General features: G+C 48.6%; 3 protein-coding genes across 3 annotated transcripts in view; 2 read left to right on the plus strand and 1 right to left on the minus strand.

Annotated features, from left to right (window-relative positions):
- Positions 1-139: 139 nt before the first annotated feature.
- c15h16orf89 (chromosome 15 C16orf89 homolog) lies at positions 140-6153 on the plus strand. The gene is made up of 8 exons (XM_087809945.1): positions 140-346; positions 547-699; positions 772-922; positions 4252-4369; positions 4428-4590; positions 5561-5665; positions 5725-5814; positions 5873-6153. The coding sequence occupies exons 1-8, from the start codon at positions 193-195 to the stop codon at positions 5974-5976; spliced, it is 1038 nt and encodes a 345-aa protein (XP_087666071.1). The 5' UTR covers positions 140-192; the 3' UTR covers positions 5977-6153.
- ift70 (intraflagellar transport 70) overlaps positions 6143-14491 on the minus strand; it is a 19956-nt gene continuing 11607 nt past the window's right edge. The window contains exon 19 of the mRNA XM_087809944.1: positions 6143-6338. Coding sequence (XP_087666070.1) covers positions 6202-6338 — 137 coding nt within the window. The 3' untranslated portion in view covers positions 6143-6201. The remainder of the gene's footprint in view (positions 6339-14491) is intronic.
- Positions 7794-14377, plus strand: LOC148064588 (uncharacterized). The gene has a single exon (XM_087809610.1). The coding sequence runs from the start codon at positions 7943-7945 to the stop codon at positions 14375-14377; it is 6435 nt and encodes a 2144-aa protein (XP_087665736.1). The 5' UTR covers positions 7794-7942.

The raw sequence follows: 14491 nt of genomic DNA on the forward strand, positions 1-14491 counted from the left end.
CAAACGGAATTTCTGACGAGCGTCACTTTTTTCTGAGTGTTTTCAAATGTAAAACTTTTAAATTCGCGCAGTTTATTTTGTCGCGGGAGCTCCCTCCTCTGTGACGTCACCGTCGCCCCCCCCCCCCCCCCCGGGCATCGCCGCAGTCCGGCCTGGCTGCGTCTCCTGCGGACCCTCGACCCTCTCGCCGGGATGAAGCTGCTGCTGCCGCTCCTGCTGCTCGCCGCCGCTCGCGCGGACGTGATCGACGACATCCTCGGCAGTCTGGACCGCGGCGCCGCGTTCCTGCAGCGGCAGCACGAGCACATCAACCTGGACGGGGTGGTGGGCTTCTCCATGCTGCTGGGTACGTGCTCTCTGGAGGTCACGCGCGTGTGGCGCGAAACACCTGGCGCGGCGGATGACGTCACACATGGATCAACTTTATTGATCCCTCTGGAGGTCTCGTTTCTGATCTTCACAAGTCTAGAAACTTGAGCACCTCTGGGGCGTTTCTTCTACAGACACACTGAAGGTCCTCCCTGAGCAATCTTCTCTGGGTTGCAGCTGAACTGAAGGAGGCGATCCGGACCTGGCCTCACTCGGACCCGGTCAGCTGGTCCCAGAGGACCACGGCTGTGGCTCTGGCCAAGCGTCTGGAGGACAGCGTGGACAAGGCCGTCGCCGCCGTGCAACAGAATGACCCCAAATACTACCAAGGTGAGCCTGGACTTCATTTCCCAGCATGCTCCTGTGGTCTTGGAAATCACCAACCGCTGTCCTGTGCCGCAGAATTTGAGCCTCTTCTGTCCTGGACCTTCTGGTCCATCCCTCAGCAGTGGACCTCCACAGACCCCAGCCTGGTCTTCATCTCCACACTTACCAGCGAGTGCTACGATGAACAGCTCAGCGACAAATGTCTGACCCTGCTGCTGGGAACCTGGTGACTGAACACACCTTTGTGATGAAGAGTGAGGAAGATGATGATGATGATGAAGAGAGTGAGGAAGATGATGATGATGATGAAGAGAGTGAGGAAGATGATGATGATGATGATGAAGAGAGTGAAGATGATGATGAAGAGAGTGAGGAAGATGATGATGATGATGAAGAGAGTGAGGAAGATGATGATGATGATGAAGAGAGTGAAGAAGATGATGAAGAGAGTGAGGAAGATGATGATGAAGAGAGTGAAGATGATGATGAAGAGAGTGAGGAAGATGAAGAGAGTGAGGAAGATGATGATGATGATGAAGAGAGTGAAGATGATGATGAAGAGAGTGAGGAAGATGATGATGATGATGAAGAGAGTGAAGATGATGATGAAGAGAGTGAGGAAGATGATGATGATGATGATGAAGAGAGTGAAGATGATGATGAAGAGAGTGAGGAAGATGAAGCGAGTGAGGAAGATGATGATGATGATGAAGAGAGTGAGGAAGATGATGATGATGAAGAGACTGAAGAAGATGATGAAAAGAGTGAAGAAGATGATAAAGAAAGTGAGGAAGATGATGAAGAGAGTGAGGAAGCTGATGAAGAAAGTGAGGAAGATGATGAAGGAAGTGAAGAAGATGATGAAGAAAGTGAAGAAGATGATACAGAAAGTGGGGAAGATGAAGAAGAAAGTGAAGAAGATGAAGAAGAGAGTGATGAAGATGAAGAAGAAAGTGAAGAAGATGAAGAAGAGAGTGATGAAGATGAAGAAGCGTGTGATTCTTCAGTCGAGCCAGTGTGCAAATTGTAATGTATTTTTCGTCATTGTGCAAATTTGTCCTTTTTCTCCCCATTTTCTAAAACCATCTCGGTGTCGTTGGTGACTCTGTGGAAGCAGAACTCCAGCCTCAGTCTGGATCTGATGTTCTGTCTCCACAGAGTCTCCACGTCCAGTGAGTGTCTGCAGCTCCTGGAGTCAGAGACACATCTTTACCTCACCAGGTAGTTTAGGATCTTCTCTCTTTGTGCTTCTTGTGGATCTGACTATAAAACAGGGACAGAGAACACGAGGTTAAAGAGACTAAAGACAACAGTTAGAACATTAAAAACCCTGCCAGCCTCCCTCACTCTTTAAAGATGTGAACAGTCTTCTCTGGTTGATGCAGAATGAACTCGTTTAAAACCCCGGGGTTAAAACGCGCTAGAAAGGAGTTGCTCGCGATGACCCCGTGAATGATCCTCCACTGGAGGTCACCGCTTCTTTTCCTCAGAGGTGTCTTGTACAGTGACCTGCACTGTGACCTCCACTGTGACCTCCACTGTGACCTCCACAGTGACCTCCACTGTGACCTCCACTGTGACCTCCACAGTGACCTCCACTGTGACCTCCACTGTGACCTCCACAGTGACCTCCACAGTGACCTCCACTGTGACCTCCACTGTGACCTCCACTGTGACCACCACAGTGACGTCCACTGTGACCTCCACTGTGACCTCCACAGTGACCTCCACTGTGACCTCCACAGTGACCTCCACAGTGACCTCCACTGTGACCTCCACTGTGACCTCCAGTCCCCAAGTCTGTCTGTCCATGTGTTGGTTGGTCGTCGTAAAAGGGTTTTCTGGTTTAAAATCTTCACACAGTTCACATAAAAACTCCTCTTTGTGGCCTTGTGTTAGAACGTCTCTGTCCGTGGAGGTCAGGAGTGTTGTTGTTGTTGTTGTTGTTGTTGTTGTTGTTGTTGTTGTTGTTGTTGTTGTTGTTGTTGACCCGGACCTCAGGGCTCAGGTGCAGGTCCGGGAAGAGAGTGAAGAAGATGATGAAGAGAGTGAAGAAGATGATGAAGAGAGTGAAGAAGATGATGAAGAGAGTGAAGAAGATGATGAAGAGAGTGAAGAAGATGATGAAGAAAGTGAAGAAGATGATGAAGAGAGTGATGAAGATGAAGAAGATGATGAAGAGAGTGAAGAAGATGATGAAGAAAGTGAGGAAGATGATGAAGAAAGTGAAGAAGATGATAAAGAAAGTGAGGAAGATGATGAAGAGAGTGAAGAAGATGATGAAGAAAGTGAGGAAGATGATGAAGAAAGTGAAGATGATGATAAAGAAAGTGAGGAAGATGATGAAGAAAGTGAAGATGATAGAGTGTGTGTGTGTGTGTGCAGGAAGATGATGAAGGGTGTGTTCATGTGTGTGTTCATGTGTGTGTGTGTTCATGTGTGTGTGCAGGAAGATGATGAAGTGTGTGTTCATGTGTGTGTGCAGGAAGATAATGAAGTGTGTGTTCATGTGTGTGTGTGTTCATGTGTGTGTGCAGGAAGATGATGAAGTGTGTGTGTTCATGTGTGTGTGCAGGAAGATGATGAAGTGTGTGTGTTCATGTGTGTGTTCATGTGTGTGTGCAGGAAGATGATGAAGTGTGCATGTTCATGTGCATGTTCATGCGTGTGTGCAGGAAGATGATGAAGTGTGTGTGTTCATGTGTGTGTTCATGTGTGTGTGCAGGAAGATGATGAAGTGTGTGTGTTCATGTGCATGTTCATGCGTGTGTGCAGGAAGATGATGAAGTGTGTGTGTGTTCATGTGTGTGTGCAGGAAGATGATGAAGTGTGTGTGTGTTCATGTGTGTGTGCAGGAAGATGATGAAGTGTGTGTGTTCATGTGTGTGTTCATGTGTGTGTGCAGGAAGATGATGAAGTGTGTGTGTGTTCATGTGTGTGTGCAGGAAGATGATGAAGTGTGTGTGTTCATGTGTGTGTGCAGGAAGATGATGAAGTGTGTGTGTTCATGTGTGTGTGCAGGAAGATGATGAAGTGTGTTCATGTGTGTGTTCATGTGTGTGTGCAGGAAGATGATGAAGTGTGTGTGTTCATGTGTGTGTGCAGGAAGATGATTAAGTGTGTGTGTGTTCATGTGTGTGTGCAGGAAGATGATGAAGTGTGTGTGTGTTCATGTGTGTGTGCAGGAAGATGATGAAGTGTGTTCATGTGTGTGTGCAGGAAGATGATGAAGTGTGTGTGTTCATGTGTGTGTGCAGGAAGATGATGAAGTGTGTGTGTGTTCATGTGTGTGTGCAGGAAGATGATGAAGTGTGTGTGTGTTCATGTGTGTGTGCAGGAAGATGATGAAGTGTGTGTGTGTTCATGTGTGTGTGCAGGAAGATGATGAAGTGTGTTCATGTGTGTGTTCATGTGTGTGTGCAGGAAGATGATGAAGTGTGTGTGTTCATGTGTGTGTGCAGGAAGATGATGAAGTGTGTGTGTGTTCATGTGTGTGTGCAGGAAGATGATGAAGTGTGTTCATGTGTGTGTTCATGTGTGTGTGTGTGTGTGCAGGAAGATGAAAGGAACTCCCTGCATCGTGACCAAACCCTGTCGTGACATCATGACTCGCTTCGGTTGTCCTCACTACTCTCTGTCGCACCAGCTGCTCTACTTCATGATCGGGAAGATGGTGAGGACGAGACCCTCGGGCTCCTGGTCCCTGTTCTGACCCGTGTGTCCTGATCCAGAACGGCTGCTCCAACCTGCTGAAGGGGGACACGCGGGACTCCAGGGCCAACATCACCGAGATCCACTACCAGAGGATCTTCTGCTCCAACATGATGAAGGCCAACCAGGACGTGATCCAGGACGGACTGACGGAGCAGATGGTCGACATCTTCATCGAGAACAGTGAGTGTGTGTGTGTGTGTGTGTGTGTGTGGGTGTGTGTGTAGAGGTGTGTGTGTGTGAGTGTGTGTGTGTGTGTGTAGAGGTGTGTGTGTGTGTGCAGAGGTGTGTGTGTGTGTGAGTGTGTGTGTGTGTAGAGGTGTGTAGATACATGTGTGTGTTTGTGTGTAGAGGTGTGTGTATGTAGAGGTGTGTGTGTGTGAGTGTGTGTATGTGTGTGTAGAGGTGTTTGTGTGTGTGAGTGTGTGTGTGTGTAGAGGTGTGTGTGTGTGTGTGTGTAGAGGTGTATAGATACATGTGTGTGTGTGTTTGTGTGTAGAGGTGTGTGTGTGTGTGTGTATGTGTGCAGAGGTGTGTGTGTGTGTGTGAGTGTGTGCAGAGGTGTGTGTGTGTGAGTGTGTTTGTGTGTAGAGGTGTGTGTATGTAGAGGTGTATGTGTGTGAGTGTGTGTATGTGTGTGCAGAGGTGTGTGTGTGTGTGCAGAGGTGTGTGTAGATACATGTGTGTGTGCGTCCGTGCGTGTGTGTTGAGGTGTGTGTGTGTGTGTGTTTGTGTGTGTGTGTGTAGAGGTGCATTTGTGAGTGTGTAGAGGTGTTCGTGGATACATGTGTGTGTGCGTCTGTGCGTGTGTGTGTATAGAGGTGTGTGTGGATACATTTGTGTGTGTGTAGAAGTGTGTCTGTGTGTGTGCATGTGTGAGTGTAGATGTGTGTGTGAGTGTAGATGTGTGTGTGTAGAAGTGTGTGTAGAAGTGTGTGTGTGTGTCTGTGAGTGTAGGTGTGTGTTTAGAAGTGTGTGTGTATGTGTAGAAGTGTGTGTGTGTGTGAAGTGTGTGTGTGTGTGAAGTGTGTGTGTGTGTGAAGTGTGTGTGTGTGTGTGTGTAGAAGTGTGTGTGTGTGTGTAGAAGTGTGTGTGTGTGTGTGTGTAGAAGTGTGTGTGTGTGTTCAGTGCTGAACACCTTCTCCCTCCACAGTCCTCATCTGTGGACTCTCCGGCTTCTCTGACTTCTACAAAGCCGATTGGCTGCAGCACGTGATCCGCCTGCAGGACCAGGAGGTCGGATGCTTCGGCCGAGACCGTGAGTGAGCGTCGCCGGCGCCGCAGCGATGACCATGAACGGCTGGTGTCGCCCGACAGGAAGCGTGGAGTCGGAGCGGATCGGAGACGAACTCCTGGAGCAGCTGCAGCCGCACGCCAGGGTGAAGCGGCGCGAGAAGGTGCTGCCAGGTGAGTGTCGGGGGGGCGGGGCTTCAGCGGCCACCCACGACCATGATGTCATCTCCAGACGGCTGCTCCAGTCACATGACGGCGGTGGCCGTCGGCGCTCTCGGAGGCTTCCTCAACTACTACCTGACGGAGCAGGACATCACCAAACGCCCGCTGACCTGAGCGCCGGGTCACGTGACCGCCGAGGCTAACGCTACGCTAGCAGCTGCGCGGAGGAACACGTGGTCACCGCCGGTGTTAGCACACACGTGTTAGCACACACGTGTTAGCACACACGTGTTAGCACACACGTGTTAGCACACACGCTTGAATAAAAGAGTCAATCTGGTGAAAAACAAAGGTTTTTATAAATACATTCTTTCACATGTTCATGAGGGCGTGATGATGTCACTTGTTCCAGCCGATGACCTCGTAGAACAGCGCCTTCAGCAGGCGGGCCTCGTAGGTGACCGTGTTCCTGCCCATGTTGACCAGTCGCTCGTCCAGAGGTTGTTCCAGCACCGCCGGGACCTCCTTCCCGTAGACTGCACACACACACACACACACACACACACACACACACACACACACACACACACACACACACACACACACACACACACACACACACACACACACACACACACACACACACACACACACACACACACACACACACACACACACACACACACACACACACACACACACACACATGTTTTTAGATCTGAAACATTTACTTGCACCTATAATACAGCATTTATCGTAGTGAGTGTCTGCATTTATACATATCACGATATATAGTGATAGTGTAGTAACAAGTATATATGTGTAGTATTGTCCAGTACTTGACTCTGGTGTTGTGATAGTGTAGTAACAAGGATATATGTGTAGTATTGTCCAGTACTTGACTCTGGTGTTGTGATAGTGTAGTAACAAGTATATATGTGTAGTATTGTCCAGTACTTGACTCTGGTGTTGTGATACTGTAGTAACAAGTATATATGTGTAGTATTGTCCAGTACTTGACTCTGGTGTTGTGATAGTGTAGTAACAAGTATATATGTGTAGTATTGTCTAGTACTTGACTCTGGTGTTGTGATAGTGTAGTAACAAGTATATATGTGTAGTATTGTCCAGTACTTGACTCTGGTGTTGTGATAGTGTAGTAACAAGTATATATGTGTAGTATTGTCCAGTACTTGACTCTGGTGTTGTGATAGTGTAGTAACAAGGATAAATGTGTAGTATTGTCCAGTACTTGACTCTGGTGTTGTGATAGTGTAGTAACAAGTATATATGTGTAGTATTGTCCAGTACTTGACTCTGGTGTTGTGATAGTGTAGTAACAAGTATATATGTGTAGTATTGTCCAGTACTTGACTCTGGTGTTGTGATAGTGTAGTAAGTATATATGTGTAGTATTGTCCAGTACTTGACTCTGGTGTTGTAGTATTTTCAGACCACATGACTCTTGACGAAGTCGTAACTGCTTTCATTTGTTTTCAAACCAAAATATGTCCAAACATCAGCTTTAAAAGCTGCTGGACCCACTGTATCCTCTCGTCCTCAGTCATCATCCATCCTGTAGCTGCAGAGGACGTAATGACTGCTGCCATCTAGAGGCCGGACGTTTAATTGCAACAAATGTTGTTTCTTTTAAAGCTGTTCTTTTTGGTATGTTTATTACAGATTAAAAATACATTTATTTTGGAATATAAACCATAACATAACTTAAAAAGTATGACTTGAAAGTCAAAATATATATTTTTAATTGGACACAGTGCTGTTGAATATCGATGCGGTATCTTCAAAAGAATCGATTATTGCGATAATTAAGTGTACCGATATTTTCCAACAGAACCTGCTGGACTCTGTTCGTCATGAAGGACCTTCTGACAGGTTGTTTGTTCTGATCCTGTCACGATTAGCTTTGAACCTCTGAACTAGCGCCTCCTGTGGTGAGAATCAAAGGTACGTCAGAGCTTCATCAAGGCGACTCCTGCGGTCGGCTTTCTGCTGTCGTCGGTCTCAAAGCGGGACGGGTGACGGTGCTGGACCTGGACTGTATAAAGGTGACTGGAGGAAGACCTGCAGTAGTTATCACCAAAGAAGACTGTATTTTACAAGCAAGACGCTTCGGTGCACGATGGACACACAAGCCGGGAGTAGATTATTCCGCAAAGACATGTGGCCAAGAATGACCAAGAAGTTTCTGAAGGACCATTGCAAGCAGCAGAAACTGTACTCCACCCCGCACCTCAACGAGACCCTCTACCTGCACTTCAAGGGTTTCTCCACCATCGAGAACCTGGACGAGTACACCGGACTCAAGTGTCTCTGGCTGGAGAACAACGGACTGCACCGCATCGAGAACCTGAACGCTCAGACTCGCCTGCGCTGCTTGTTCCTTCACCAGAATCTCATCCGCAAAATGGAGAACCTGGAGCACATGCTGGACCTCTGCACGCTGAACGTCTCCAACAACCTCATCCAGAGCATCGAGGGGATCTCTGGACTTCCCAAGCTCATAACGCTGCAGATCTCCCACAACAAGCTGACGACGGTTGAGGACATCCAGCACCTGAGCGAGTGCTCGTCCGTCAGCGTGCTGGACCTGTCCCACAACCAACTCAACGACCCCAAGATACTTGCGGTTCTGGAGGCCATGCCGGAACTGAGGGTCCTCGACCTGATGGGCAACGCCGTCGTGAGAAAGATCCCCAACTACAGGAAGACCTTGATTGTGCGCCTCAGAAACCTGACCTTTCTGGACGACCGGCCTGTGTTCCCTAAAGACCGGGCCTGCGCCGAGGCCTGGGCTAAGGGAGGGGTGGAAGGAGAGTGCAGAGAGCACGCCGAGTGGCAATCCAGAGAGCACAGGAAGCTCCGGGAGAGTCTGGATGCCATGGCTTTGATCCGGCAGCGAGCTCAGGAGAAAATGGGCCTTCGAGCAGAAGAACCAGAGAGACTGTGTGAAGGTGAATCAGCGGAGAAGATACGTGCGGTGGTGAAGGACACAATGGACGCTCACGACGAGGCCAATCCAACAACCCGGGACTCGAACGAGGAGTCACTCGTGGACATGAGTGTGGAACAGATGACGGAAGAGACCCGGACAGACCCGGAGGTCGAAGAGCAACAGATAGAGTTAGTGAAGGGCGATGGAGTCGATCTACAGACCCAGGAAGAGATGCTTCACGAGACAGTTGAACAGCAGACGGGCAGAAACCATCAAGTGGACGATTGTCCGGTAGATCTCAGTCACGAGTCAACAGAAACCCTTGAGCAAGGAGGGTTTATCAAACTAGAGTTCGATGGTGAGCAGATCCCGCCTGATGCCACCAGGTCCGAGGAGGAGACGGAGGTGACTGATCCGGAGCAGCCGAGGACAGGGGTCCAACAGGTCGATGTTGAGCCCATTAATGTGGACCAGCTCACCAACAAAGAGTTCAAAACTTCCCGGTTTGTCGACATCCAGTCGGATCAGCTGACTGAGGGACAGGTGCAGCAGCTCAGCCAAGATCAGCCGAGCAATGCATCTTTAGGACACGATCCTGAGGGTGTGAAGACGCCGGGTGCGGATGGATTGCCGACTGAAACCGATATAGAACCCGACCGAGAGCTGAGAACCGAACCTGAGCCGCAGATCCATGACTTGAAACTTGGGGAAAGTGCGCAGAAAAGTCCTAACTTGGACACGATTGAGGAATTCGACCGCAAAATATTTGAGACAGAGAGCCAAGAATTGATGGATGCCTTGTTGGACGAGACACTGGTGAAGAACCGTGAAGAGAACCCTGAAGAAGATTTCAAGATGGATGCAGAGAGTCAAGCGACGTTAACAGGTGAGACGAGTGGGACAAATGATGGACCTCGGAGAGCAGAGGCGTTGAATCCAGAGCCGCTGAACGAAGACATAGAGGCGTCAAAGTCACAGATGTTTGAGCAAGAAGATGATGAGACAGAGGAAATCAGTCCAAAAACACAGAGGGAAGACCAGTCATACGAGCCAGAGGTGAAGGTTGTCACAAAGACCGAGGGACAGGTGCGGAGTCAGGGGCCGAGAGACGAGATGCCAGGAACAGAGTGGGTCGTCCTAGAGCTACCGGGTGAGTTTTGGGCGGAGACATCACAGACTGATGTCAAACCTCCCGGGAAAGCGCTGGAAGAACAGATCAGTCCTGAGCAACCGTGCAAGGACTTGGAGGGACAAACAGTGGAGTCAGTCAGTCCCAAGGAAGAGGGGGATCATCAGAGTGGGGACCTCCTAAAAGAGGAGTACGACAAGAACGAGTCCGGCCGGGAGATGACGGCGAAGATGGATTCAGAGCAGGGGGTGGAAGCATCAGAGGGAGGAGACCAAATCTCAGTCCAACAACAGAAGGAAGCCTCCTGTGGTCAGTCCAACCGACTGGATCTGAGTCCAGTAGATCCCAGCGAAGAGTCCCTGCGGCTCCTTATAGGAACGGACATTGGGAGACCCCTTACAATGCACCTGGTCTATGAAGAGGAGCCAGAGGAGCATCCAAGAGAAAGGAATGCTGAGGACTCTCCGAAAGATTCAGAACAGCTGGAGTGGGTCGTTCTTGAGGTGTCCGACTGCCCCTCTTCTTTCTCCACAGGGAAGGGAACCCAACAGGACCAGCTGGACGAGACCTTGCTCAGCCCAGAGCAGCAGGACAAGAAGCCAGAGAGCCCCACAAACGAGTCCGACACAGACGAGCAGAGTCCACAGCAGCTCAGCGAAGAGTTGTCGATGGAGAAGACGCAAGAGTGTCAGGAGTCAGACACAGAAGTCCAGAAGCTAGAGGGGGTCAGTCCAGGACAGAGACACGTGGCCCAGACCAGACAAAGTGGGCGGGTTAGTCCAGAGCTGCAAAGTGAGGAAACGGAAGGGATCAGTTCAGTCTTTGAAGAGATTTGGGAAGAAACCCCAGAGACGGTCATCAGTCTTCTGTCAGAGCACGAGCAGATGTTTGAGTTCAGTATGCAGGAGATGGTCAACGCTGAGGTGTTCGAGTCAGACTCCACGACCGCCAAGGAAAACAACGTGTTTGAGGTGGATCCATGGCAGATGCTTGCAGAGGTATGGTCAGAGCTTTCGGAGTTGGAGAGAGGAGAGATGTTGGACCTGGACCAGATGGAACTAAATCTGCCGAGTGAAGTGCTGAAGATATATGTGAATGACGAAGAGGTAATAAAGGAGGTCCAAGTGAAGGATCCAGATCTTCTGGAGGTGAGTGAGCAGCTGGAGCGACATCCAGAGTGGACGAATGAAACGAACCAAAGTGAAGAACAGGTTATTTACCCTGAAAACCAACAGTCGGAGACAGACGAGACGAGGCTCTTCCATCCAGAGAAGATGCAGGAGCTCAGGTTTGAGGAACCGCAGATTAACTTAACAACAACAGAGAAGAAGTTGAACCTTGAACGACTGTGTGCTGAGGAAAGTTCTTTAGAACCAAAGGAGAACGACAAGGTCCATCTGGAGGAATTCTGTCCCGAGCAGCCGAGGATGGACCTCCTGGACAGTAAAACTAAGATGGAGGGAGTAGAGAAGAGCAAAGATATCTGCTGTAAGATGGACACCCCCCTGCTCCAACAACCGTATCCAGATGATCTTGGTGACAAGTTAGAGTCTGAGAAGTTCGAACAACAACAGCTAGAGAACAGAACATTGTCATTCAAATCAGCCTGCCAAATGTTGGAGGATGTTCTGCTACAAGAGCAACAACGACAACAGTATGAGGAGGCACCAAGACCTCAGCTAACCAAGGAAGGGGAGAGCCGACCAATCGAGCCAGAGAAGGAGGAGAAGATGGAGGGAAGAAGTCAAGAAGAGTACATGGAGAAGCTGCAGAATGGGAGGACCCAGGGAGAAGTCCAGGAAGTCAGCCAGCTGTGTGGTGATGAGGGAGCAAAAAGGTCTCCAACTCAGAGAGACGAGAGGCGGGACGTCTCTTCAGAGCAGATTGTGGAGGTGCAGACATCCAATGCCAACATTCAACAGATTGAGCAGAGCCGAATCTGGAGCGAGAGATCAGGAGTGAATGAAAAGAAGCTGGAAGAAGATGACAAAGCAGGAGAAGATGACTACCTAGTCTCCAGAGACAAAGAACACTCGGACAGAATAGTTACCTCTGAAGGAGAGAGCAACCGAGAAGCCACAGTAGATATCGCTGACAGTGAAAAAATGGACCAGCTGAATTCTGAGGAGATGACGCATGAGGGTGAGGAGGTGACGTCCGAAGAGCTGAAGTCAGAGGAGTCGAGGTTTGAAGAGCAAAAGTCTGAAGAGGTGACAGCTATTGAGCAAAAGTCTGAGGAGCTAAAGTCTGACGTGCAAAGGTCTGAAGAACAGAATTCTGAAGAGCAAAAGTCTGAAGAGCAAAAGTCTGAGGAGCAAAAGTCTAAAGAGCTGAAACCTGAAGAGCAAAACTCTGAAGAGCTGGAGTCTGAAGAGCAAAATGCTGACGAGCAAAAGACTGAAGAGAAAAGGTCTGAAGAGCAAAGGTCTGAAGAGCAAAGGTCTGAGGAGAAAATGTCTGAAGAGCAAAAGTCTGACGAGCAAAATTCTGAAAAGCAAAGGTCTGAGGAGCAAAAGTCTGAAGAGATGAAGTCTGAGGAGCAAATGTCTGAAGAGCCAAAGTCTGAGGAGGTGAAGTCTGATGAGCAAAAGTCTGAGGAGGTGAAGTCTGATGAGCAAAAGTCTGAAGAGGTGAAGTCTGAAGAGCAAAAGTCTGAGGAGAAAATGTCTGAAGAGCAAAAGTCTGACGAGCAAAGGTCTGAGGAGCAAAAGTCTGAAGAGATGAAGTCTGAGGAGCAAATGTCTGAAGAGCTGAAGTCTGAGGAGGTGAAGTCTGATGAGCAAAAGTCTGATGAGCAAAAGTCTGAGGAGGTGAAGTCTGAAGAGCAAAAGTCTGAGGAGGTGAAGTCTGAAGAGCAAAAGTCTGAGGAGGTGAAGTCTGATGAGCAAAAGTCTGAGGAGGTGAAGTCCGAAGAGCAAGAGTCTGAAGAGCTTAACTCTGAGGAGGTTAAGTCTAAAGAGCAAGAGTCTGAAGAGCTGAAGTCTGAAGAGCAAGAGTCTGAAGAGCTGAAGTCTGAAGAGCAAGAGTCTGAAGAGCTGAAGTCTGAGGAGGTTAAGTCTGAAGAGCAAAAGTCTGAGGAGGTGAAGTCTGAAGAGCAAAAGTCTGAGGAGGTGAAGTCTGAAGAGAAAAAGTATGAAAGGCTGAAATCTGAAGAGCAAACATCTGAGAAGTCGAGGTCTGAAGAGCAAAAGCCTCAGAAGGTGAGGTTTGAGGAGGTGAAGTCTGAAGAGCGAAAGTCTGAGGAGGTGACATCTGAGGAGGGACCGTCTAAGGATGTGACATCTGAAGAGGTGAAGTCTGAAGAAGGAACATCTGAGGAGGTCAAGTCTGAGAAGCAAAAGTCTAAGAAGGTCAAGTCTAAGGTTACCTCCAAAAAAAGAACGTCTGAAGAGGTGACGTCTGAGGAGGTCAAGTCTGAGGAGCAAAAGTCTGATGAGGTCAAGTCTGAGGAGCAAAAGTCTGAGGAGGTTATGTCTGAAGAGCAAAAGTCTGAGGAGGTCAAGTCTGATGAGCAAAAGTCTGAGGTGGTTACGTCTGAAGAGCAAAAGTCTGAGGAGGTGACATCTGAGGAGGTCAAGTCTGAGGAGGTAACGTCTGATGAGCAAAAGTCGGAGGAGGTTACATCTGAGGAGGTCAAGTCTGAGGAGGTTACGTCTGATGAGCAAAAGTCTGAGGAAGTGATGTCTGAGGAGGTGAAGTCTGACGAGTCGACGTCTGAGGAGGTCACTTCTGAGGATGTTACGTCTGAAGAGCAAAAATCGGAGGAGGAGACGTCTGAGGAGGTCACCTCTGAGGAGGTCACTTCTGAGGAGGTTACGTCTGAAGAGCAAAAGTCTGAGGAGGTCACTTCTGAGGAGGTTACGTCTGAAGAGCAAAAGTCTGAGGAGGTGACATCTGAAGAGGTCACTTCTAATGAGGTGAAGTCTGAGGAGGTTACATCTGAGGAGGTTAATTCCAACGAGGTGACATCTGAGGACGTGACGTCTGAAGAGCAAAAGTCGGACGAGCAAAATTCTGAAGAGCATAAGTCTGAGGAGGTGAAGTCTGAAGAGCAAAAGTCTGAAGAGGTGAAGTCTGAAGAGCAAAAGTCTGAGGAGCATAAGTCTGAGAAGATAAAGTCTGAAGAGCTTAAGTCTGAGGAGCAAAAGTCTGAGGAGCAAAATTCTGAAGAGCTTAAGTCTGAGGAGCTAAAGTCTGAGAAGATGAAGTCTGAGGAGCTAAAATCTGAGGAGGTGAAGTATCAGGAGGTGAAGTCTGAAGAGTTGAAGTCTGTAGAGCAAAGGTCTGAGGAGCTAAAGTCTGAGGAGCTAAAGTCTGAGGAGCTAAAGTCTGAGGAGCATAAGTCTGAGGAGCATAAGTCTGAGGAGCATAAGTCTGAGGAGCATAAGTCTGAAGAGCATAAGTCTGAAGAGGTGAAGTCAGGGGGCTGCATATGTTCAGAGGAACAAGAGGAACATCTATGTCTCGTGCTCTGTGACATCCCGTTGGACTAAATGCTGACACAGCAGAAAAAGTTCAGCCTTTGCAGCTGCTTTAGTGTTTTATTGTTATTATTATTATTATTATTGTTATTGTTATTGTTATTATTATTATTATTACGTTTTATT

Source organism: Callionymus lyra, chromosome 15, assembly GCF_982586985.1.
Source record: "Callionymus lyra chromosome 15, fCalLyr1.hap1.1, whole genome shotgun sequence".
In the NCBI taxonomy this organism is placed as follows: Eukaryota; Metazoa; Chordata; class Actinopteri; order Syngnathiformes; family Callionymidae; genus Callionymus; species Callionymus lyra.